This window comes from Penicillium crustosum, assembly GCF_028827405.1.
Source record: "Penicillium crustosum strain IBT 35664 chromosome Unknown utg000004l_segment0_segment0, whole genome shotgun sequence".
Classification (NCBI taxonomy): domain Eukaryota; kingdom Fungi; phylum Ascomycota; class Eurotiomycetes; order Eurotiales; family Aspergillaceae; genus Penicillium; species Penicillium crustosum.
Window position 1 is genome coordinate 2737241 of NW_026623125.1, and position 25825 is coordinate 2763065.

General features: G+C 45.5%; 7 protein-coding genes across 7 annotated transcripts; 4 read left to right on the forward strand and 3 right to left on the reverse strand.

Moving 5' to 3' along the window:
* Positions 1–2124: 2124 nt before the first annotated feature.
* On the forward strand, positions 2125–3213 carry N7487_010072 (uncharacterized protein; the record flags this gene model as incomplete). Its single annotated transcript, XM_056877802.1, has 1 exon — positions 2125–3213. The coding sequence occupies one exon, from the start codon at positions 2125–2127 to the stop codon at positions 3211–3213; it is 1089 nt and encodes a 362-aa protein (XP_056726382.1).
* A 3514-nt stretch (positions 3214–6727) lies between these two features.
* On the forward strand, positions 6728–7561 carry N7487_010073 (uncharacterized protein; the record flags this gene model as incomplete). Its single annotated transcript, XM_056877803.1, has 4 exons — positions 6728–6743; positions 6799–6827; positions 6895–7159; positions 7224–7561. The coding sequence occupies 4 exons, from the start codon at positions 6728–6730 to the stop codon at positions 7559–7561; spliced, it is 648 nt and encodes a 215-aa protein (XP_056726383.1).
* Positions 7562–13991: 6430 nt separating this feature from the next.
* N7487_010074 (uncharacterized protein) lies at positions 13992–15701 on the reverse strand (the record flags this gene model as incomplete). The annotated part of the gene is made up of 4 exons (XM_056877804.1): positions 13992–14922; positions 14975–15420; positions 15485–15553; positions 15618–15701. 4 exons carry the CDS (start codon positions 15699–15701, stop codon positions 13992–13994), a joined length of 1530 nt encoding a protein of 509 aa, XP_056726384.1.
* A 1561-nt stretch (positions 15702–17262) lies between these two features.
* On the forward strand, positions 17263–18542 carry N7487_010075 (putative extracellular sialidase/neuraminidase; the record flags this gene model as incomplete). Its single annotated transcript, XM_056877805.1, has 2 exons — positions 17263–17820; positions 17853–18542. 2 exons carry the CDS (start codon positions 17263–17265, stop codon positions 18540–18542), a joined length of 1248 nt encoding a protein of 415 aa, XP_056726385.1.
* Positions 18543–19834: 1292 nt separating this feature from the next.
* On the reverse strand, positions 19835–20998 carry N7487_010076 (uncharacterized protein; the record flags this gene model as incomplete). Its single annotated transcript, XM_056877806.1, has 1 exon — positions 19835–20998. The coding sequence occupies one exon, from the start codon at positions 20996–20998 to the stop codon at positions 19835–19837; it is 1164 nt and encodes a 387-aa protein (XP_056726386.1).
* Positions 20999–21510: 512 nt separating this feature from the next.
* Positions 21511–23174, reverse strand: N7487_010077 (uncharacterized protein; the record flags this gene model as incomplete). Its single annotated transcript, XM_056877807.1, has 3 exons — positions 21511–22177; positions 22237–22605; positions 22666–23174. The coding sequence occupies 3 exons, from the start codon at positions 23172–23174 to the stop codon at positions 21511–21513; spliced, it is 1545 nt and encodes a 514-aa protein (XP_056726387.1).
* A 353-nt stretch (positions 23175–23527) lies between these two features.
* N7487_010078 (uncharacterized protein) lies at positions 23528–25217 on the forward strand (the record flags this gene model as incomplete). The annotated part of the gene is made up of 5 exons (XM_056877808.1): positions 23528–23947; positions 23998–24590; positions 24642–24753; positions 24808–24967; positions 25024–25217. The coding sequence occupies 5 exons, from the start codon at positions 23528–23530 to the stop codon at positions 25215–25217; spliced, it is 1479 nt and encodes a 492-aa protein (XP_056726388.1).
* Between the last annotated feature and the right edge of the window lie 608 nt (positions 25218–25825).

Sequence of the window (25825 nt, forward strand, 5' to 3'; positions counted from 1 at the left end):
ACGGGTCGGTGAATTATCCTGGTGTGTACTAGCAACTATTGCCAAGGTTTTATTTGTTTCCCACCGTCATGTTTATCAGATCCTATCTAATCTGATTAGCAACCATTAAGTTAGACTCACCACGGAACCAAGGCTTGGCAGGGACTTTAAACAAACTTTGAAAACTTAGACAAATTTTTCTCGCTTCTATTCGTCACTTCCTCGCAGATACAATCCATCAGGCCCACCTTAATGAGGCTATGCAACTCGTACTTAGACCCTGCAATGGTGGATAGCCCTCAATGTCTCTGATTACTTGCGGATTATACAGGAAAATTATGCGTTCAACTGCCACAAGGGGTGGTGACGCTCCGTGAATCTGGATCCTGAGTAGCCATGGAATTTCTTGGCCTCTCTTGGCTTCCACGGTGCGTATTCTCGATTATACGATTACCAATTGAAAATTATAGAGCATTTAATTGATTTGCCGTAGAGAAAAGCAGCAAAATTTGAAATGGCCTATATGTCATCCTCCCCCACATAATAGAAGCAAATCCGAAATTCTCCCCACCATTTTGTCGGTGGAAGGGGAAAAAAAAACTCACGCACCGCGATGAAAAATTTACTTCTTATCTGCTTTCTGTATCAGGCGGCATTGGCGACGGCTGATGCAATATGCGCAACTGCCTGCCAAACAGCGCTTTCTGGCAACGAATTTTCCGGGATTAGCCTCGCTGAGGACTACTATTCAGCTATATGCAGAAATGTCCTCCAGGTGAAGTCAACATTTATCTGCATGCAGACCTATTGCCCAGCGAATGAAATTTTGGAGGGATGGAAAAGCCTTGATCAGTCATGCGAGGGAGATGGGGGAGTTAATATTCTACCATGGTCTATTGTCGACGACGTGACTGAAGCTGAGGTTAGCTCATGGCCTGTCTTAACTTATGAGGATAGGCAAGCTGGTACCAGCTTTGATACACCGGCTTCTGTTGATCAAACTCTTTTTGACTTCGCTTATACAACAATGGCAAGTCACAATATTATTTCCCTGTCTATATTGTAGCTAATTTGTTTTTAGTTTGATTGGGAGAACCAACTTATCACACGAAAGCATTATGGGTAACCGAAGACACCATCCACTTTGTCATACCTTGTCTTTACTGACGGTGAATCCTGTTTATAGCTATGCAACTGTCGGTTTCTGGGGGCTGGTAGTCCTTTTCGGCACCCTTAATAATATCCTTCGATATTTGAACAATTCTTCTGTCTTTCGCTCGGCATTCACCACCAAATTTCAAGAATTCATTCTCCGATACTTGGCCGTGCCACCCATTATGAAAAACAGGCAAATGGCTCGCTTTTCCGGATTCTCTACTACCTCAAGACTATGTGCAATTACGATTTCGGCGTTCTTCTTGATCAACATCGTTCTCATGTGTGTTGAATACCATGCTTTCGAAGCCAACCTTTAGTAAGATCACATTAATTGGCCTCCCTACCTTTTGCAAATAAAGTATTTGGCTGGCTAATTTCCACCTAAAAAGCTTTACCCAGAAGTCCACACAACTTTGGCGGTACATTGGAGATAGGGCAGGGGTTATGGCAATCAACAATCTGCCAGTGATGTGGATTTTTGCAACAAGAAATAACTTTCTCTTGTGGGCGACGGGCTGGGACTTTGCTACATTCAATATATTTCACCGCTGGATAGCTCGGGCATGTGGTCTAGAAGTCTTTGTTCATGGGATGTGTGTCTGCATCTATCAAAACCTAGGTGAGGCTGCCGATAGATTTTCCAGATGCCTTCAATTTACCTTTCAACTGACACTATAATATTCCAGAACTTGGAACGGAATATTTCATTCCTCTTTGGAAAGAGACCCACTGGTTCATGGGAGTTATTGCAAGTCTAGAATTCATCTTGTCTCTACTTTTCGCTAACTTTGTTTAAAAGGCGGCCTCCTCGATAATCGTCACATGTCTTTTATCAAGCTCTGTAATTCGAAACGCAGTCTATGACTTGTTCCTGATCGTGCACCAAGGTTTTGCTTGTCTGATCCTTATTGCACTGTGGTAGTGAGTACTGTCCGCAAACTTGTGGCTCCGGAAAAAGGCTAACCATGAGGGAACTCTAGCCATTTGATGGTTGATGGGCCCGACTACGTCGTGTTCATCTGGCCTTGTGTTGCTGTTTGGTCCTTTGACCGACTTGGAAGAATTTTGCGGTTATTGACTTGGAACAAACTCACCGCATACTCATCTGCGGAGTACAACAGCGAGGCCAATGTCATTTTGATCAAGGCCCGAGTAAGACAGGTTTTGTCTCTGAATCCCGGGACATATTTCTACGTCTACGGTTGGCGCTCGATCAAATTCTGGGAAAGTCATCCATTCACGCTCAGCGGCTGGAATAAGGTGACAACTGAAGAGGAGTCCTATACTGAACTTATTTTCCTCGTCAGCATACGAGACGGGTTTACCTCCAGGCTGCGAAGACAGCTATTGCGTCATGAGGATTTCGAGTCCGAGCTGGCTGCTTCATCCGCCGTGAGAAAGGTAACTCTATCTGTCGAGGGTCCGTATGGAACAAATTTCTGCCCATGGAAGTCTCAAAGCGCCATCTTCATTATTGGAGGGGCAGGTATAACGGTTGCGACTTCTTTCATGCAACAGCTGCTGGACTTTGTTCGCTCGGATGAATATCTGAAATCAGGTACAAAGACTATCAAAATTGTTTGGGCTGTTAGAAACGTTGGGCTCTATCAGTTTGTGCGCGAGCGCTACATCTCGACCTGGGAGCACGTCCTTGCATCGAAAGATGTCGAACTGTCTTTGGACATTTACCTAACATCCTCGTCCAAGTTAAATGACGAGATCTCGCCAACAAAGCACGTCTCCCAGCCTTTTGAGCCTTCAGGGGATACAAAGTCTGATATCTCGCCGTCATCATCGGTCAAAGCTGAAACTTTGACCAAAAATGTTCTCTGTGAAGGTAGATCTGAAAAATCGGGGGATGGGTCATTGAAAACGACCTTCTACCACGGAAGGCCGCGCATCAGCGATATAGTGACAAGCCATGTTGGAGCCCTGGATTCTTCCGGAGACAAGAACCTCTCCATGATTGGCTGTGGTCCAAAGGCAATGGCTCATGACATATGCCTCGCTTTTGGCGATGTTTCCAAGATAACAAATGTCAATGTGGACTTCCACCTGGCTCCTTTCGGTTGGTGATCCACACAGCGATCAACTGAATAAAAATCATGTGAGGAAGCTAGGATAGAAATCAAAATATCACTCGTATCTTCCCGTATATGTATGACGATCGGCGGACTTTTCCCAACATTATACTTTTCTCTTTACAGCATCGTTTTAGCTCACAGATATACGGATATAAGCTATCCTCTTCGAAAGTTCAATAGAGAAATTTTACTATGTAATATTAACGTTGATATCGCCAATTCTTGTTATCGATGAGCGTGTCTGGACTGTAAAATTTTACTTTCATGTCGGCCGACTTATAACCCTCAGTTTGAGAGACCATATCTACTGATTTCCATATAAGTAGAGAGATTTACATGATAACCTAGAGCAAGCACTAAACCAGTTAGATACTTGCAGAAAATCGTTGCTCTCACACCCTCCCTGTATAGACGGGTGCTCGAAAATCTAAATAGTCTACCGCCTACCGTGGACGGGCGATATCGCAGTCTACGTAGGAGTTAGCCTATACCGGTATGCTACTAGATAAGATTCAAGAATAATCGTACGGCTTTATATTCGTTAGGGAAGTTAATGGCTAAATACTATAGACTACGGTCATCCATAACTCATGTCCCATCGTTGCAGCATTTCGGCCAGAGATAGATAGCCTCTCAAAGCTGCATGCTCTTTGGCGATCCAGCTGAGATGATCATAAGTACCCTGGTTCGCTCCTGATTGCAAGAGAGGTTGTACAATGGTCCCATGGCCTTCCATAGAAGCAATAAACAACGGAGTCCAGCCACGTAGTATTCCAGGGGTGTCTAAATAGAGATCCTTGCCATTTTCTAGCAGGACCTTTACATAGTCTTCACGTCCACTTTGAGCGGCAACATAAAAGGCAGTATGAATAAAGCAGCCTTTGAAATTCAAGCTGAATTTTTCCAAGAAGGAACACCATATCATCATGCTGGTATCTGATAGCGATAATTAGGAGATCATTAAGCCGGTTGAACAAATTCTGACCCTGGGCTTCATGACTTGACTGACTGTCCGAATTCAAGGTTTCCAGGAATATCTCTGCAACAGCCACATGATTTTTAGTCACTGCGTAGTGAAAGGGTGTACATCCTGGGCAATCCAAGGTTAAGATCAATCTTGAAGGGTAGCCTTGACCCTAAGTTTTAGCGCAATTGACGATTGATTGACATATGGGCGGCAAGCTGTACATCGCACCATAATAAAGGCAAAGATGGCCAAAGGTGTCTTCAGCTAGTAAGAGATTCTTTTGATCAAGGACAAGCCGACAAATGGCGAGATTGAACAAGTCAACTCCTCTCTTCTCACCCTGTCCACCGGAGGCGCACTGAGCCTCGTTGCTCAATCAATCGCTCTCTTCTGAGCCATTCTTTCGACCTCATATTGTAATCATATGGTTCAAAATATTGTGATCCAGCATAACATCATTTGCAGGGAATGCTTCTGAGAGGAAATATCAAACGGAAAGTTGAGAATGACAGGTTGGAGAAAGCTCTGCTAGAGTATAAAGAAGTGATTTGAAATGAAAGTCTGGTGCATCATTATGCCTTAACGTTTTGAGAAGATTGGCTCAGATTGAAGGCTTGTTGTTCCTAAGAGCGGCTTCAATACCTCACAGAAATTCTACGTCCGAGCCCAAGAAGACGATATGCATTTTGAAATTAGACATATCAGGTCGTGTCAGGCTCACCGCTAATCGAATTTGGTCGCCTGTTAGGGCGCTGGAACCTTCAATACTAGCCACCGCATTCTGAGCGGCTTGAGAGGAATGAGAGGATAGTGAACTCATATACTTCGATTGACCAGGTGAAGGCAATGGCTACTTGATCTTAGTCACAAGGGGTCGATGAACCTAGGACTTGCGCTTGAAAATTGAACCTCCTAGCACCATTCAGGGGTGAGAACTGCATTGGCTATCGTGTGTCCACTTGAAGTTACAATGTACAGGTCCGTAACATTTTGAAAGAATGCAGTTGATCACCATAGGTTTTCTCTGCCGCGGAAAACTGTCCTCGGGGTATCAAGGTCTGTGCCAAGCAGTATCTCAAAAGAATACTGAATTGACAAAGTGATACATGAATTCACAGGAGATAAATAGATGTCGGGTATCATGCATAATGCAGGGTTGAAATTACTAAGGCTTTACAAACCGGAAGATAGATGGACTGTCATGATAACGGTACCATACAAACCTTAACCCGTGGACACATACATTGCTTAATCAGCTATATCCATATAGATTGGAAAAAAGAGCGGATTTTGTCAATTTAGTTAGAAAATTTTACATATATTATATTATTACCATACATTGTCCTACCCGCCTATTTCTGTAATGAGATCTACGGAACAGAATTGTTGTTTTATACCGAGCGGGACGGGTGGCGGACCCACATGCGGGCGCTCCCGAACCTCCCACTATACCTGAGGAACGGCAGCGACCGATGCGTTGGAAAACCTCGATTCGACTGCCACGTCTCGGACCAGAAGGTAGGTTCGGCTCAGCGATGGCCACTCTAACGCAGCTCACTCAAATACCGAGAGCACGAGCTCAGAAGACAGCTGTGGACACGTCACGACCCGGGACATCTGGCGGATTATTCTCGGCTCGAAACGATCGTCCACCAAACCCAGCTCATCCAATCCATCAAAAACAAATTGCTATATTGTAGCATAGATGCCACACTACTATCGTCCGGCGAGTGGTAGAAGTTTTCCCGTTCCGCGGAGACTAAGGAGATGGTGTTTCATTCCTGTTGCTCCTCTTGGTGGCACATCTGGAAGTTGCGGGAATGAGTACGTAACAGGTATACGAGGTATTGTGTAGGTAAAATTACAGTCTTGTCAATCAATAACCTATAATTTGTACATAGCTTAGGCCGCACAAGAGTATTGCAAGAGTCACCAGTTCACGGAGTCCTAATGCTATCTCTGCCAGTGTGGCGTTCGTATCCACCTTAGACCTGCATTAAAAAAGATGTTGCACAATATGAGCATACACCTACTACGGAGTAGCTCGATGCACGAAAAGCAATACCAGCTCCATTTGAAACCGATGGCGCAGCTGATCATCCAAACTATTTGTAATCCCCCGGCGGACCTAGGCTTTATGTTGTCGACCATCTTTCCTGCATCTCTTACCCCACCAAGACCGAGATCGACCGAGCCCCATCTGTCTATGTACGTAACAAATGACATCAAATCTTGTAATCCTGCTTCTCATCGTGCATCTATTCTGTCCATTGACATCAGCTGGTGGTATCAGCGGTAGGTTTGACCGCCCAAATCTCCGGATGCATGGGAAAATCTGCCAGCTGAGCTGTATCTTTCAGCTCCACGTATATTATGCAAATAAAATTTGATAGATAGAAATCATAAATGTAAGATAATATATTGCCTTTTATTGAGGCCAGGAGAGCCTATAAAAGGTGTGTACTTGTGCACAGTTTCACAGACCACAAACATACTTCTAATTCTCTTCATTGCAAGGCTCACTACAGTACCAGCAACCATGTCTAGAAAGCAAGGTGCGTGCTCGGGATACCCAATCCCCAGAGGAGCTATTCTGACCTAGAAATACAGAATTCAACAAGCACATAGGACCCTTCGATGTCAGTACTGTAGAGCCAATTTTGCTAAACACATCCTCCCACTTGGCATTGCTAACTGGAAAAATAGATTAAGGGCTCCCTTGATAAAGAGACTGGTCACATTGAAGGAGCGTTTGGCATAAACCTGGGCCCTGCCGGATACCAAGAAGTCAAATCATTCAGTGGCTCGTACACGGAAGGGGTTTCGACGGACATCTCGATTCATCTCTTCGGCTCCCATAAAGTGGGGAGCTTTACAATCAAAGGTGAAAATGGTGCCGTGGTTGTGTTATTGACCTGGGAGGGCCAAACTCAGCGGATTACACTCCTTGAAACGGAAAAGCAGGCAAAAGGTACGATATTCGATTCTTTATCTCATTGGCAAACATTGATTGCTAACCTGCAATCAACCTCCAGGGTCCCTAGACCTAAAATTCACACCTCGAGAGCCTAAGGGAACTCTCACCCTCACGGCCGATGGGTCTCAAATCAAGCGCCAGTTGACCTTTATACCAAGCCCAGCCACCGAGATACCCTTGGAGGTCGCTGTCCCCGTGGTTGTGATTTATCATGATGCAGCGACCCTAAAACAACCTAACCTGACGTTCACTGGGGCAGTTGTCAAAGATGGTGCACCCATGATTTACGTGACTTTTTCATCTGGAGTGGAAGTCCGTGGAAGAATTCCAACGGAGGAGATTCAGGATTGGGATAGCAAAATCTGGCCTGGATCTTTAGAGGGAAATGCCCCCTAGAGAAGCCATGAGATCTGGTGATCTAATCATTTCTCTAAAGTCGGCCTCGACTGATGAGACAGACATTTTATCGCCCTTCTTTTTGTTACTGCGCGGGGCTTTAGCGCGAGGCTTTAGTTGAATCAAACCCCAATTTCTTTGTCTTTCTTTGGGGGGGGTTCTCTTTTTTTTTTGGGGAAAAAAAAAAAAAAACTATAACGTACCGTTTCGAGTCATATTATTGCCCATGTATCTTTATAGTTTGTTGTTCATGGCAGAGGCGGCATCCAATCAATATAAGCTTGGTGTAGTTGCCATAAATTCTATTATCCCCACTATGGCCAAATGCCCTTTCCGCGAGTAAGGAAACCCTCGAAGCTCCCCATACTGCTAGTCTGAATTTAAGAGTTAATGTAAGGTGGGTGGGGATGTTCTCATCACGAAGAGGTGACAGTATGCCGCTCCGTTGATGGTCCATAATGACGTTCCTTGAATGTTCGTCCAGATTCCCTAGAGTGGCGTGTTAGTGTATAATAGTCAGATTAAAGTTGAGCTTAGTGACGCCATCTTTGGTTGTCTCTTCGCCCGTATCGAATATGACACATCCTGGCTCGCGGGGCCGTTCCGAAGTATTTGCCATATAAGTGGGAACCAGGTTTGAAAAGTGCTTAAAGAAGGTCGTATATAATATAGTCATATTAAAGTCCTATAGGACCGGACTAACACCTTATTCCTACCTCTTAGTACTTCTATAGGAGCGGTCCCATGAGACCAAATGGTGGGAGTTGGCAAGGTCTACTCTCTAGGAGAGATCCCGCTCGGCGTTTGGCTTCGAGTTCTTGCTTCAGCTGGATGAAGCGCCTGCATATTCATACGCAACTAGTTATACTCCAAAAGGTTAATTGAACTTTGACTAGTTGATTGATTGATATCGGGGCGAAAACGCCCGATAGTCTGGAACTTCACTTCCAGCTGCTTCACAAAACATCTCTTCTATGACTAAAAGAGATGCAAAAGAGCCGGCATTTTCATTAAATCAAGCACTAGATATGTCGCCACACAGCGCTATGTTGCGAAGGTATCTACCATTAATGCCAGCAGAGCTGCGAACCGAAATGGAGCGTAAACTGAGTGAAAATCCGCTGAGAGACGAAGCCTTTTTCCAAACGGGTTTCGATGAGTTCTCGCATAAAACATGTGGTCCTCGCGAACAGATTGATCGCTAAGATAATCTAAGACTATAACAGTTTCCAAGACAACATCAATTTATTGCATAACAAGAACAACAATTTCGCGCGGAATCTCAGCATTAATATCAACATCTGGGTATCTCAACCAAATTCGCATGGTCCCCGCCAATCAGAATTTACTCCATTATCGTCAGGCTGCCACCTATGAATAAGCCATGTCAGCCAATCGTGGGATGGTTCAGGCTAGAACCACCTATGACCAAAATGGCCACTACCATCATCGCACCTCTGAATCTTGAGACTTTCCGCCTCCTATTTAGGAGACTGACAGGTTTGTTTTGCTATGATTAGGTCTATAACATAGGTCTACTCCCTGCCTTTCGGCAACTTAATAACGCATTTGCATCTATAAGTCGCCGAACATGTCTTTATACTATCAGGACCCAAATACGGAGAAAGAGGTCTCACATTATATGGTCTCCCATGACCCTGACCCTTGGACTCTATTAATTATTCAAAAATGAACTGTTGGCGGGATATCTGACTGACCACGCCGACATGAGAGGAAATCAAGATATAAAAACACACCTGCATGTGGCCGAGTTCAACGTCAACCCTCTGTCAAGTCCGCGATATTGTCACAAAAGCCTTCGCAGCAGATGGTTTGGACTTACTCTTTGCCTTCAAAAAAGAAAGGCGGGCTCAATGACAAAGGCTGAAAAGGAATGTCGGGAGGCTTCAGACACGCGGGTGGCAGTGGCAACAAGGTCTGTCCACTTCTATAGAATTTCAACAACGAATATAAGGAGACATGACTGTCCGACAAGTTGTGTCCCGATATTAAATTCTCGGGAATGGCTCCAGGGAGACAGAGAACTTGTTGTACTTCACAACTAAATCGAACTCGGCGACACTTTGCTCTCGGTGAAGGAATGTGCGATGCGTAAACCTGCACTTTCGATATTAGCCAGTGTACTATCTGTGATACTTGTCATTCAAGGCATACCCTTTTTCTCGGCGGCTTGCATATTGACAAAGGCCTTGGAGGAAGTAGTATACTCCGAGTTTCATTGGAGTCAAACTTCCTCTGACTAAGAGCTTGCTCTGATCTAATAAAAGATACACTTCCGGGCTCTCCTGCCTGCAACGGAGGATGAGATAAAAATGGTTGTAAGCTAGCGCGCTTTTTCCAAGGCCCGAAAAGCCATGTTATATCGGTATCTTTATCCCTAATAAGATGATGAATGTCAGCTCGATAATCATCTGAAATTGTGAAGTGTCAAAGGACAGCTCTTTACCATCGAATCAATCGCGGTGGGAAATATGGTAACTTTTTCCCTTGCTTTGCCCATGCTCTCCAAAGGGCATTTTCAAGCCGTTGGTAATTTTTAAGCTGTGCCCTTCGTCGACGAATGTATTTTTTGGTGTCCCATATATCCTCGTCTTTCCACTCAAGGGACAAATAATCCGCGTTCTGGGTGGCTTCGTGTGTGATCATGGAATCATCAGAAGCGACTTGTGTCATGTTTGGTGCATTCTGAGTTCTAACACCCTGTTTAAATATATGATGGAGTTAGTTCAGGGCTAAGCACTAGGTGACAGCTTAATTTATACACATGGGGATATGACATGTAATATGAGGTGGCCTAGACGATCTAGGAGAGTGGGTCAGGGCCCCATGCGCAAGGGGAAAACGTTCCGGAAGGTCGACTATAAGAACACGAGAGCGCTTTCGGTTGACTTGTTTATCCTTAATGCCTTCAATCTGAGCCAAAGAATGTGCTAATCAGCTAGTATTTCTGTTTTGTTCCGTTGTTCACTAGTTACCCAGTTAGGAGATAAGGGGTAGTATTTATCTATATTTAGTAGATTGGGAAGTAAAGGGTGATATAGCCAGTAGGTTGACTTACTCCTTTTTCTCCCAGGGAGAACATGGGAGGAAAAGAGACTGGGAAAAGAAACGTCTAACCGCATCATAGGCCTAAGCATGTCCGTGCTTCGCAGCAGATATTTGGGCATATTGAATGAATCGGATCATTGCCAACCATTACCAAGCTTGATATTTCATGTCATGTTTGAGTAACTGAAAACGTCTTTGGAATGTGAGGCGAAAATTCTAGATTGGTCTCAGGAAATAGCTTGGAAGAGAGAAGGCAGCCAATCACCCGCTAAAATGCCAGCAAAGAGGTGGGAAAACTAGCCGCATTTTCCGGGAATGGCCCGCTCGTCATACCTGCTAATTCCAAAGTTTTAATTGCGCATTTTGAGTAGAACAATAGCCTTACTAACCTTGGAAATGTTTAATCAGACAGGACATGAAGTGTATCAAGCCTAGATGGCCCTAGATGCACAGCCATGAAGCTATGACAGCAGCACCATTTAAGAACAAACTTTTCTGTTCAGCCATCATGGACACCTTGGGTTCATTCCCTCAATAGCTCTTAGCTCTATGTCATGAGGGAAATTGCTCTGTTTCAAACAAATATTGACCAAACCCTTTAAAGCTTTCAGAGAGCAAACACTGTTGGAATCGACGCTTGTTGTGCAATCCATTACACTTCGAGCTCACTTGTTGTCTCGGTAAAATCCTCAGAATGATCTTTACCATCACCCAGCTCATTCACGCTAACGAATCAAGTGTAATAGAAGCAGTCCTCTACGATGGATGGCATGATAGATGAAGCACACTTTTCCGTCCCCAGGAGATATGAATTGACTTTTCTTCTTCTGTTGATCAACACCCCGATCTGTCTCTTGGGCAATTTTATTGCGTATTTCATATTCCAGAAACTAGTGGTTGTTGGTATTTGGGTAGTATTTTGGATATTGCTGTCTGTTTTGATTGCTTTTCTCATGTAAATAGTGTCTGCTCAACCACCTAACTGACGTGTACTATAATGTAGTATACACAGGAAGAGAGCGAAACCTACTCTTTTTTTTTTTCGTAAAAAAGCCTTCATTTCAGCAAGAAAAGGGATGAGCCATATGAATTTCACGCTAAAGAATGCGAACGAGGTGGAAGAATAAGTAACGAAGCGGGAGAGGAAACAGGAAGGAAACAGCGGAATAAAAATTAAAAAAATAAGAATAGTATTAGGAAAGACATCAAAAGTTACCTGAATAGAACGTTCTATCAGCATTGAAGTCTAACCTTCACCGGGGTTACTCTACTCCATACTTGTCAACCCTATCTGATTCTAGCACGATAAGTCGTATGGATCTCGACGTTCAAGGCGAACTCATATATTGGTGTAATATGGGCCAAATATATGCAAGCAGTGCGAAATATGTAGATGCGTCTGCTAGGGTCTAGAATCAACTCTCTGATTGGCGGCTAAATTTTCCATCCCTTCACAACATTCTATTGGATAAATGTTACCTGTCAAAAAGGAGCCCCTATGGTAGCATTCTGCAGCTTGGCAGACCAGTGCCACGTTCGCAAACTTAGCCGTTCACACCGGCCCCCTGGTTAAGGAGTAGCTTCGCATCATCCAACTTTCCAAGTGTTGCTTCTTGGAGAGCAATTCCATATTCTTATTTTGATTTGATAGTAGAATTGCCCACCATTTTGCTTCATAAGTAAGCGGCATATTCGCGCTGTTATATGTTTAGTCGTGTTTTTTTGGTTTGATCTATCTATGCCTAACCAATCTCTTACGTGTGCCTTACTTAACAGGATTAACGTGAAAGTGGTATTGATTGTCTTCGAGTGAACCATTTCAACAAATCAGCTAGTGACTGTGTGCAGATCCCAGAATTGCGAGTGTTTCATATTATTGGACATTAGTGCAGAGTGATCAGCAAGGCACGGGTTGTCACCTTAGGTTCTGTGCGAACTGGTTGAGGCTGGAAGTGAAGTGGCTGGCAAAGCGCGTCCAGTAAAGTCTCTCTGATGCGCGTAACTATTCTTGAAAATCTATGCTCGGAAGACACCTTTCCTCTATCATGCGATGATCTGAGGTGGAAGAGAACGCACGGGGAGGCACACGGACAAAGAGCGCTAAACCAAGTAAGTCTAGGCTAAATCTGAATGAATTCTCATTCAACATCCGATATGGTGTAGTGGCTAACATCGCCGTCTCTCACACGGCAGCCGGGGGTTCGATTCCCCCTATCGGAGTTTTCTTTTTTCGTTTTTATCTTTTTATTTTTTTTTATGATAACTTCAATTTTTTATCCCTGAAAAATCAATGGGAGTAAAACAGTTGGTGAATATCTTCAGAGAGTATCTATCCTACCACAGGTCTTAGACGCCATCGCGCCAACCCATACAATTCGCTTACCGTTTATTTTACCGTCTTGCTCTCTCCTATATATATACTCAACCCTACAGCCGACCCCATATGATTCCTCGGCTTCTTAATCTAAAAAATCATTACTGAGGAAACCTAGGTCGGTAATATTGAAGGATATATATAGAAATAATCAGCAAGACGCCCTAAAGAGTAAAAGGCAGATATGTTTGTTCTATCCCAGCTGCATCATCTGAGGTGATCGATTGGTTATACACTATAGCCACCAATCACTCACTTTCGGGGGGAGAACCGACCGTTGGCCAAGATTTGGCGTGTGACTGCTATGAATTAGTAACGAAGAAATCCTTACTGTTATTTGAAGAAGGAAGCACGATCATACAATCGAGCGTTTAGTGGAAAAGAGCAAAAAATGAGACCCTATCTTGATGATTGATCATCGAGTATTGATTTACCAAGGATATATTTCGTAAAGATTACCCTCGTTTACACCGATGGTCACAACTAGTGTCTATTCCAGCAGCAAACGTACCACTCGCTTCTTGATGAGGACTTCTTGGCCCGATAGCAGCGCATCCGATCCGCCGTATTTCGCCTTTGGGGCTCTAGCTGTGCACCACGATTTTGCCTATTCTCTCTGCAAGCTGTTGAGATCTTGGATGTATTCCGTATCATAAGGCTTGAGGGCTATATGTCAGGTTAGAGAGGTGCAATCATAGCTTTATATATTTAATACAGTTTAGTGAAAAAGGATTGAGACACAAATACTCATTTTGTTATCGGCGTAACAGTCATGAGTTTCTAGGTAGTCTAGAACACTATTTTAGGTTTTCTCGGTGGTCTGTAGAGGCTGAAGGGGGAAATCGTGGTATATAATATGTCTAGTTGCCAGATCAAATTTTCAATTTTCTTTATTCCTAAAAACAACATCAAACATGGAAGGAATTGGGCCGTTTGAGATACACCAATGGCGCGCTCCCGTAATGGGGAGTTTCAGAGGTATTGAAATTAATAGATATACACAAACTCATCGTTTTCCTTGTCCGTGATGTCCTTGAAGGGCATACCCTCCCCTTGTTCCCCCTGAATCTTACTATCGATGCCAACCTCAGTGGTCATAGAGGTATCCCTGATATCACTAGCCTTGCCGTTGGCAATTCTGCGCTTCTTGTGCTGCTTGTTTAAGAACCAAAGGTTAAGGAACTGAAGACCCACGCAGCCAAGCAAGGCAATGAAGAGACCAAGTACAGCACGGGTACCGGCAAGATAGCCGGGAGCCTGGTCAGCGGTGAACAGAAGGGGCCCCGAAAGGGCACCAGCGGAAGTACCGGCCTGGTAAAGTGCAACCATAGTTGACATCTTGGCAGCACCAGCAGTATTTCCAACAACCCAAGAGAGAAGAAGAGGATTGGCGGCATAGATACATGAAGTCAGGTAGTATGCAAATAGCAGTGGTCCCTGGTTTTTCTTTTCGGAATGGGGAAGCGCGTAAAGAAGGGCGATTCCAACCACCACAGGAAGCATAAAAGCAGCCAAAACGGCAGACTTGAGCTTCGCCTTGTGGGAGGCCCAGCAGCTAAGAATGATCACGATTGTTGTAATAGCTCCATAGGGAATGTTTAGTAGGGCAGCCTGATACTTGTCGAAACCCAAACCAGTCACGATAAGAGGTCCGAACAGACTAGGCAAGGCCGAACCCATGTTCGGGAGTAAGGCCATAGTAACGAAAAGCCAGCTCTTAGGTTCTAGGAGAACTTCAAGAGCCTGTGACCACTTGAATTCGTAGGAGGTTGACGTATTCTGGTTGGCACGGAGACGCTCCACTGCCTGGCGTCGCTCATGTTCAGTAAGGAAACGGGCAGTTGTAACGTCGTTGTCAAGCTTCCAGTAAATGAAGGGCGCGGTGACGATAGTGACAAGACCAACAAATAGGAAAATACTATATGATGGTTAGCGGTGTTCATAAAGAATAGCGATCTCGGTTATCTTACATCTGCCACGGCTTCAACACATCAGATTGAATATGGCCAAGGCCATAAGCCAAAGAAGCAGCCACCATAGTAGCTGTGCCATTACCAGAGTACCAAAGGGCGATACGAATCGGCTGTTCAATACGGCGGTACCATCTACCGGTAAGAATGGTAAAGAGAGGCATACACCCGGCTTCAAACAGACCCATAAAAAAGCGAGCGGCGATAAAGGTCTTGAAATTATTGCAGGCGGCCATGCATGCCACAGCGATACCCCATCCAAGAATCATGGTTGGCATAAGAATACGGGGGGGAACATTGACCAGGATCCATGCGGAGAATGGCTGCCATGCTAGTTGTGCGGCGGGAGCAATTGTTCCAATGAGGGAATACTGGTTCCCCACGAGACCCATATCAGACTGGAGATTGAACAGTGCTGCCGTTCCCAAAACACCTTTATCCAAAATCTAATAGACGGTTAATGAGAATCATATGCAATACACCACTTGGGTATTACTCGGTGTGTCTCACTTGTAGGAAATACACCCAGATGAGGATTAGGAGGATGACCAAATCGGTCTTTCTCTTTATTCGATCATTCTATAAACAGTGGTCCCATGGTGAGCAATGTTCTTCTGTTGGGGAATGTTCAGGTGGGGTGTACCTCTTCTTTGGTGACAGTGATGACTACACCTTCCACGATTTCGTTTGCAGATGATGCCTCAATATCTGCCTTTGGAGAATCCATTTCGGTAAAGGGTTTGATATTCTGGTCTGCCATAGTGAGGGTCGATCGCCCACCTGCGACTTAGTCGTCGTGGAATGTAAAAAAATTGGAAGAGAGAGGTATGGTAGGATGGTGAGATTTTTGTTAAGGAAATGCCCCGAATCTTATATTCCCACAAATTACTCTCTGTTCTGATAACACAATGTCCCGATAACATATTGATACTATCTGGGCCAACTTAATTAAACAGCCAATCCCTTCCCTGGATTCCCGCGTACCCCGCTTAGCCAAGTTTACATTCCCCGGAGTGGGCCATGACGCTAGTTCACCATCCTGGCTGGTCCGGGATCTCGTGAAGCGAGCATGGAAACTTCCTTTAGACCGTTGCCTGATAGAGCACAGACATGTTTGATTGGACCGTATAATTATTTTTCACAGATTTCACTTCATTCCCACGCTTTGGTATAGCTTATCGGAGAGAGAAAGCTTCTCAAGGTTCGAAGATTAACATGATTAGTATTAGTCGCAACCAATCGGTTTCGCTACTTACGCGAGGAGATACAAAAAATTAGAACCATTCAAGATTAGACATGCGAGTGCAAGCAAGCTGTCGCTGACTCCTCTGTTTAAGCTATATTGCCGAGGACCGAGCCAAATCTTGGTGTATCCAATCGCGAGACAGGGGGTTGAAACTCACACCACCCATCATAGGCAGATATTTGCGGGCCTTTTGCAAGTCGTCATATCTACAAACACAAGAAGCGGAGAGCAATTTGTACGTAATAGCCTCATTTCCACGAACAGTTATTATAGCAAATGCGGGGGAAATGGTAAGTTAATGTAGATCACTATCCAAAAACACTACAAGTGAAGGTGTCAAGGCAAACCGTAAAATCCAGCCGTGAGCCTCTGAAGCTTTCACCAATTTTACATGGACTGCTGATTAAGTTACTTGTGTTTGGAAATCTCTCGATGTAAACCGACACTCAATTAAGATATTTGCCCCTGGTCTACCCCCAGCCGATCGGATCTACACTGCCGAGGCGATCGGCTCGGGAAACCAGGGGGTGCATGCGTCGACCCGACGTACTTCGTCCATCGAAACCAAAGTCTCTATTCGCTTTTCAGTTCCATTATCTGTGGATATGTGGATAAGCGGATATCAGGATAGTTCGCCTGATATTCCGGGGTAAAGCTAAAATGATTAATTTATTTCCAAGCCCATGACATCTGCAGAATTAGATACGAGATGGGTCCTATCAAATCAATCCTCTATCATGCCGGCGAATCCCCGACCTCTCTATTTCGCGGGACATCTCAATACATCCTGCTCAATCGAAATGCAGCTTCTCTGTTTTCGGGGTAATATGACCTATATCCAATAAACTCAGATACTGCGTCGTTCATATACTTACTATTGGCTTGAAGGTTCCATGTATCCCCACGAAGTATATAAGCCTGTATGCACTTCCTACAAAAATAAAATAATCATTCTTCGCCAGCATTTCAATTTTAAGATCATAGCTTCAAACTTTTACTTCGATTCCCTACCTTCCTACACTTGCGGTTGCGGAGGTTCAACATGTTTCACAAAATAAAGAAAGCCTCCTTCGTGGGTGCCCTTGGTCTGTTTACAGCTCTGTCTGTAGCAAGCCCGGTTGTACCCTTAGAGGCGAGAGAAGCGGTGGCTGAGATTAATCTCGCCACCAAGGGCGTGGGACCTATCGCCCAGTATCGGATTGTTGCGTTGACCTATTTAGGCAACAATGTTATCCTCGCATCCTACGATGGCCGGCCCGATGGAGGGGATTCTCCGTCTCCGAACTCAATTCTGCAACGCCGCAGTACGGACAATGGTGCGACCTGGAGCGAGCCCACCTTCATCGCCCAAGGCCAGATTAAGAACTCTACGGCCCTCCAGTACGGCTTTAGCGATCCTAGCTATATCTATGACCGCGAGACTGGAAAGGTTTTCAACTTTCACGTGTTTTCTAAGGACCAGGGCTTCCGTGGTGGCGTCCTTGGAAATGATGACAGCAATCGCAACGTTGTTAGCTCTGAGGTCTCGGTTTCAACCGATAAGGGACTTACCTGGTCTACGGACCCTTCGAATCAGCCTAACCTCCCCCTGTTGCCGCTGGTGCGATTGGTGCTCCACCACTTATCACTAAGGCAGTCAAGCCTAATGGTAGTACTGTGAATGGAATCGCAAATGTGGGCGGTGTTAAAGCTATGTTTGCGGCATCTGGGGAGGGGATCCAGCTCCGATATGGGTCTAAGGCTGGACGCCTTGTACAGCAGTTTACCGGAAGTGTCGTACAATCCGACGGTTCGATCACCAACCAAGCCTACAGTGTCTACAGCGACAATGGAGGAGACACATGGCAGATGGGTAAGCCTATTGGCAAAGGCATGGATGAGAACAAGGTTGTTGAGTTGTCAAACGGTACCTTGATGGTAAACTCGCGCCCCGGTGATGGAAGTCAACACCGCATCATTACGCTCTCTAATGATGGTGGCGAGACTTACGGAACCCCCCGCATGGAGACTCAGCTCCCCGACCCCGCGAATAATGGTGCTATCACTCGGGCCTATCCCGATGCTGCCCAGGGCTCTGCAGAGGCTAAGGTCTTGCTTTTCACCAACGCCAATAGCAAGTCCGCTCGCGTGAATGGTACCATTCGTTACTCTTGTGATGATGGAAATACTTGGTCCTCTGGCAAAGTTTTCAGATCCGCTACCATGTCGTACTCCACAATCACTGCTATTGGTGATGGCAAATTTGGACTGTTCTTCGAGGCCGCGAACAACGACTTGCAGTTCGTTGCTCTTACCAAGGAATGGATTGGCATTTCTTGCTGAATTGTGCCCATCACCCCTTAGCTATCTACTCTAGCAGGTCTCCGTTTCACTAGGCTCTATCTATCAGGTGACTTTAGCTTCATTGTTCAGACTATTCAATACTATATTTTATCAGGCCCTTGTCGGTGACTAGTAGCCTTCGGGTGAAGCTAAGATGAGCTCTCATATACATTAATTCTAGTTACATGCGTGGGGTTTTATTATTTTGTCTATCAAATAGCTGTCAATGCAAATTTCAATTTGTTCATATGTTTCCATGAAAGGACTAGGCTAGGATACTACAGCTTGGTGTCAAGTCTGTATCCTGCTAATCTATTGTTTCGACTCTCTCTTGCGTACAATTTACCTATTACTAGCATTATATACCGATTACAGTTAATTAATTGGATACTATCTATTATATAAAATTTAAATATTATTTTCAGAATTAAATTATCACTAATTTTGGATAAATCAAGTTATTTTGTAATAGTTTCATGGAAGTGGATATGGCCGCGAAAGCCGTGTTTTCCCTATAACTATACAATAAAAACTGGCACACCTAGTGAAAATGTGGTGCTATCAAGGACTTCATCTAAAGGGTTTTAGATTACTGTGCTAACAGGGTTTATACCCATGTGTATAAATCAGGGTGGTGTGTTTTTATTACCGCTCCGATTTAGGGCTAGCTGTAGTTGAGTTCTATCCATGAATGCATTAAACCCCAGATCCAAAATATCAGTCCCAACAGCTCAGCGGTTTAGGCTTGCATCGGTAATTTAGTGGTAGAATGCCTGATTGCAAATCAGGTTGTCGTGTGTTCGATCCACACTCGGTGCTCACTTTTTTGCAGTTCATTTCGCTAGTCCCTCCGACTGGGAGGCTTCATCGGTAAGACATTCCGTTAATGTGGGGCTGAGAGGCACGGGCTAACGTCCTAACGATAGCTAGGAGGTGTCGGTAGATATCCATAGAACATAATAACGAGTGGTAAGCCTATAAGCATGGATTCACCCTAACTATAGTTCCTGGACCCACCTGTTTCGTTGCTTTTTTTTGCAGCCAGTTCGAAAACCAATTTCATGCTATAGAGTGTATCAAGTAGAGGGGGCTTTAATTTGTAAGGTTAAACCCCGGGACTATAGCTTTAGTCTAATCTTTCGAGAGAGTATCTATAGACAAAGATTGTTAACGGCATCCCCCTGCATCCTGGCACCTCTTCTCAAAAAACGCCCAGAAAGGAATGAAGGCAGCCCGAAGTGGGCTGCAGAAAACAGAAAATACATAGAAAACATCCATAGAAAACGCCACATTTAGCCGAACTCTACAAAATCACCCTCTGTGTCTTTTGCCAGTTCTGTAGCTCTCTTCTTCCATGCTTTCAAAAATAGCGCAGGGTATTCAGTCGCTTTTTTTGGTAACCACTTCTGTGTAAGCAGAATATTAGACGCAGCAAGAAGATAGGCGCGCTCAAATGTATCCCATAACTTGTGTTCGAGAGTCCCCATGGCTGCTGGGTTAGGGAAATAGGGGTCGTTCGCTGTTACAGCAGTGACCATCTTCTCGCAGCAGGACTTCCAGCTCTCCTTTAGGCTAAGCTGGTCGGCCTTATCGAAATCGAGTATCCAGAGATGCACTTGTCGTCTTCTAAAATCTCCAACCGGGATATCAAATGGCTTGACTGTTTTAAAGTTCTCAACCACGGTCGGAAGTTCTCCATGCGTTGTCGCGCTACCGAGAACGAATTCCATATCCATGCCGTCCAAGTGAGCCTTCCAGTGGATGATGGCCAGCCCAATAGCCATCTCTTCAGAAAATTGGACCGCTTCTAACTGGAGTTCCTCTATCTGATCGAGATAGAGAGGAAAGTTCTGAAGGCTGAGTGCTGGACGAGAAAATTCCCACTCTCCTCTTCGCTGTCCAAGGTATGGTCGTATAAGACATGCTTTATTATCTGGGTCTTCGTACGCAGAATTGTGCATTTTGTTCGGAAAATAAAGGCGTATGAGAGCTTCACGGCAGGGCTTCGGAAGTGGCAAAATCCTTTGGACTTGGAAAAGATATCCAATTTCAGTATCATCGGGAAATTGTGATAAGTTCTCTCGCCACCAGTTTTGTATGTCATTCTCACTGATCCATCCAGTAACTATAGGCACACGAGGGATTGAGGTGTTCGAAAATATTTCCTGAAGACAAGTTTTGGTCTCTGTCACTGCACGGCAGGCAGTATTGGTCAAATTTGCATCGTTCCAAAGCGAGTCTTTGTCACGGCCTTTTTTGTACGCAGACTCTGTTCCAGGAATCTCAAAGACCGTGCCGCATGTTCCTCGACCGATCACAACACGTGTAGGATCCTGAAGAAATTTTGCTCGTTGTATACTCTCTGTTAATATAGAAGTAGATACAATGGAATGCACACCCAGTGTCTGTCTTAGTATGTCTTCATCCTTTGTTGGGGTCTCTGTAATTGCCGCCATTTCTTCTGTGGGTCTGGCGAACCGAGCTTCGGTGGAAAGTTCAGTATCGTAGGAAGTCACAGAATCTCCAGAAATTCCACGCGGATGAGAAGGCGTTATTAAGAAAGAAGTTGTGGGTGGTGGATTGAGACAAGTATAGCAAATGGCTATGACGTGTAGTTCTATAGAAGTTGCAACTAGCGACCGCTTTGGGGCGAAAACTTTTGCGGACTGAAGCCTGAAGCGCTAACCTCTATCGGGTAACTTCACTCTACAGTTATCCATCTAAATATATATCCATGGAGGTAATAATTCGCTACCCATGTATGTATGTAGGTACTTGCACTACATAGAAAGTCCACGAAGGACGGAACATTTGAAAATCCAAGGCAAATAAGACATGTGCATGGGGGTTAACTAGATTAGACATATGCGATCGACTTTGAATAAAATGAACGCAACCAGTGTCCACCAGAACTTGCTCTGCATCCCTTATCCTTCCAATCTCGCATGAATTGTATAAATTCGAGGCTCTAGTCAGCCAATTTTTGGTCCGGTATAGGCGTTTGTTCTTCAGAGCCCCACTCAATGTTTGTATAACCATGAGCGACCAGATAGTCCTTCCACTCTTGGTCACCATGATCGAGGATTTTATTGCTGTCCTGGAGCACAAACCAGGCCAAGCAAGCTCCGAGAATAGCAAACCCTGATCCGATGAGAAAGACAGCTTGAGTTCCATGAAGGTCATCATCGCCCCAACTAGCCATGATCGGCTTAAAGACTTGAGTTCCAATTGCAGCCCCGGCCTTACTCCAAGCAGCAGCAAATCCGACTGCATGACCGCGGACTGACGTGGGAAAGCTTTCACTGGCAGTGAGAACAATTGTGGAACCTGGGCCGACCTCTCCAAGAGTAAGGAATATGCCGTAGAGCACGATAAACAACGGCAGATTTGTCTGGATCGGGCCTAATGCTCCTCCTAAGATGAACCCAAGAATGGCCTGGAGGAGGAACCCGAGGGCCATGGTTCGGCGGCGGCCAATACGATCTGAGAGGAAGCCACCGATGAATGCACCGGGAATATAAAAACAATTTATCAATGTCCCCCAGGCCATTGTGAGGGCCAAGGACGAGGATGGATTGACTCGACCGACGATGGTGGATGAAAACAGGCCGAAAGGATAGGAGATGTAGTTGTAACTGATGTAGTCGGTGCTATTAGTCACAGCAATAAAATTTCACGGGGTCGAGGTGCTCACATGAACCACGAACCACAAACGCCCACCAACGGCCGCCAATACTTCTTGATCGCTAGCCAATAGGGTAGTCTCTGCTTTTTCATGGAGCTCTTGCGATATGCAGAACTGACAACCATCCGATAACGGAACCAGAAAATTGAAAGAGGGGCGATGGCTCCCATAGCCAAGGAGACTCTCCAAACAGCTTCATAATGTTGAACTTTTTGATGGAAACACAAAAGCAACAAGAGTGGCACCAGAGCACCGAAGGCAAAGCCAAGAGAAGCAGATAGATCAGCAATCATTGCGAAAATAAAGCCTCTTCGCTTACGAATTCCCGGAGCTTCATCTGTGGCTTCAGCAGCACCTGCTCCTGCAACGGGGTACTCTCTAATAACGTCCGGTCAGCGGACTACGTTGAGTATCAGACAGCAAGGAAAGGTCACTCACCCGCCCGCCCCAACACCTGCGATTCCTCGAGCTACAATTAGCATCCAAAACATGCCATCCTCGGTCAACCCACTGGCACCGGCACTCAGCGCAATTCCCAGAACCAAAATTGTGGTTGTTAAAACAGCGCCACTTTTGCGGCCTAGTTTATCGGAGATGTAACCAAACGAGAGCATGCCGATAATCATGCCAACCATGAATGCGTTGGACAGCCGAGCGGCTACAGCCGTCGTCAGCGACTCCGGATAAATGACTGCCATGATCAATTCCAGATTTCCAATGATCGAAGCGTTGAAGCCATCTGAACCAATTGCGAGGCCACTGAAGACTACCATCATGACCATGGAGAGGCGTGAGTAGCCTCGACCGTTGTAGGGGTCATCCGTCGCATCTTGTTTAGTTGCATCCGGGGAAAGTGAAAGCGAGGTCCCCGTTTGAACGTCCAGTTCTTTTGATACTGGATTATTTTTACACGTTTCACGTGTCTCGACTACCGTAGGCTCGCTCATGATGCGGGTACTGCAGATTGCAGCTAGCAGATTCGGACACCGCTCGCATTTTATAACACATCCCCGCAACGGGAAATGCTTGATTTGTCCGAGATAGTTGCAGATAGTTGCAGATAGTTGTAATCGACTGGACCAGTAAAGGGGCACCGAGGCAACTGCCGACGTTGAAACTAACGCAACGGAGCTTGGACTTTGGCGCTAACGAGAGGCGGGGAAGCAAATGCGAAAGTAGGAAGGTCAAGACGAGATAAGAAAACCCCCACTCTTCAGGGAGACGGCTGAGTTCACGAAGGGGTTTTATTTCCCAAGCTGGGAATTTTCAAATCTCCTTCTATGATCCAACTTCTCACATCATGTCGAAACAGCTGCCCTTCAGCACCGTGGAGGTTAAGCCCCATAAGCGCTTCTCGGCTCGCAACCTGGCATTGGTAATAGCCAGTGCTGGTCTGTTGGCCACGAGTTACAATTTTTCTCACCGTTCGTGGTCGCTCGGGGACCAAAAGCTTCTCGCGTCGGATCAAAGTGCATGGAATGACGCGGACAACCCCGCCCGCGTGAAAACCTTCCAACAATGTGCAATCAACAATCTTCTCGAAACGGGCCTTCCATTCATGAAAAATGTCGCGCCCATCGCAGTTACAGACTTTGAAGAGCGACGGGATCGCTTGGCGCAAGCACTGGTCGCCGAGGGAGCCGATGCATTTGTGGTGGAACCGGGATATACATTCAAGTACTATGGCAACGTGAGCCAGCCCGAGTGGGAAGTGTGGGAGGTAAGGAACTCCTCAAGGTCTTCATGGGCGAATTAAACTCACCAATATAGCCGGAAGAGCGTCCTTTTCTGATGGTGATACACCCATTCCACGATGAGGCCACGGGCAACATCAAGGCTAACACCACCTTCCTCTGTCCGTCTTTTGAGGCCGAACGTGCCCGTCTACTTGGAATGCCGTTTTCCGAGGAAATCTCAATCGTTCTGTGGGAGGAGCACTGGGATCCGTACACTACTCTCTGGCAATCAGATGTATTCTTGCCCCTCCATCGGCCAGCACGCCTGATGGTGGATGAAGAAATGCGAGACTTCATTCAGCGTGGACTTGGAGCTGCGGGATTTGAAATAGTCGGTCTACAGGGCCAGGTTGAGGAAGTTCGACAGATCAAAACCGCTCGAGAGGTTGAAATTCTACGCGCAGTCAATACCGGAACCGTCGAGGCGGTGCGACAGATGAGAAAATGTCTCTACCCAGGATTGACTGAAAATGAAATAGCTGCTGCCCTCGACGATGCTCTTCGAGCCGCCGGGTTGGATCCATTTTTCGACATCGTGCTTTTTGATGAGAATGCATCTAACCCGCATGGTGGAACCAATGGGTCTAAAGTTTTGGAAGCCGAGACCTTTGTCTTGATCGATGTCGGGTTTGTATTCCTGGAAACCATCATAAATTTTGCCACCTAACGCTACGACAGTGCGCATCTCTATGGATACTCGTCGGATATTTGCCGCACTTTCTTCCCTCCGTTCTTGCAGAAGCCTTCCAAAGACAATGTCCTTTCACCACGCATGAGTGAGAAGCTGAAGGTAGGCCATCGTGTTTCCATATTGTATGCAGATCATTGACTTGATTGGGTAAAGGTTTGGGATATTGTTTTCGAGGCGCAAACTCGCTCAATTGATCAAATGCGCGAGAATATGACAGCGGCCAGTGTAGATATTGCTGCACGCGACGTGATCAGCCAGGCTGGATATGGGGATGCCTTTACGCATCGCGTGGGACATGGTATTGGGATTAAAGGTCCCGTTTTATTCAACCCTGCCATTCATGTTTACTAGACTGACGACTTTAAACAGCCCATGAAAGCCCGTACATGAACCAGGGGAATACAGCGAGCTTGTTAAAGACCGGCATGGCTTTCACGTCGGAGCCTGGAATCTATTTGGTGGATAAATTCGGGGTGAGACATGAAGATGTGCTTCTTGTTCAGGGGGACGGAACCCCCCAGCTTCTCACAGGAACTCGAGCCCGGGGCCCCTGGGAACCATGAACTTCTATAGCACTGATAGCGGACGGAAATTGGGGACTCATTGAAAATAGATATGCAAGGAACTATTTACAAGCCTTGAGTTCAGGCGATGCCAGAACGGCTATCAAATTTCTCACTTCAGTTCCAACCGCAGTGCGTCATATTGGAAATAGTTTGGGTTATAACAAACGTGCTGGCGGCAGGAGGACAAGCTAGTCTCAGTATGAGGTGACACCTGTCTAGGCTTCCCGTTCCTGTTTCCCGTTTCCAGCGGGTCAGCGGCAATAGATTCTCCTGGCGTATTACTAGGAGCACGCTTTGAGGTGGTGAGCCTTCTAAGAATTGATTAATGTTAGCAAATTTAAAGGTTTTATCGAACAGCTTCTCTATTATTGTAGTAAATAGCCAGAAATTTCCCTTGTTGTGGAACACGCGGTCTTCTACTATATTGATCGGAGAGAGTTATACTCAACCCCCGGCGTCAAGTCACTGTAACTACCATGGTATTCTCTTGGCCTCAATCCTTCTTTTAACTTCTGTACACATCTTCGGTATTACGCTTCATAAGGGTGCTAGTGCCTAGATCCATGATCCCAAACATGAACGCTTTCAGTCTAGAAAGCCCAGGC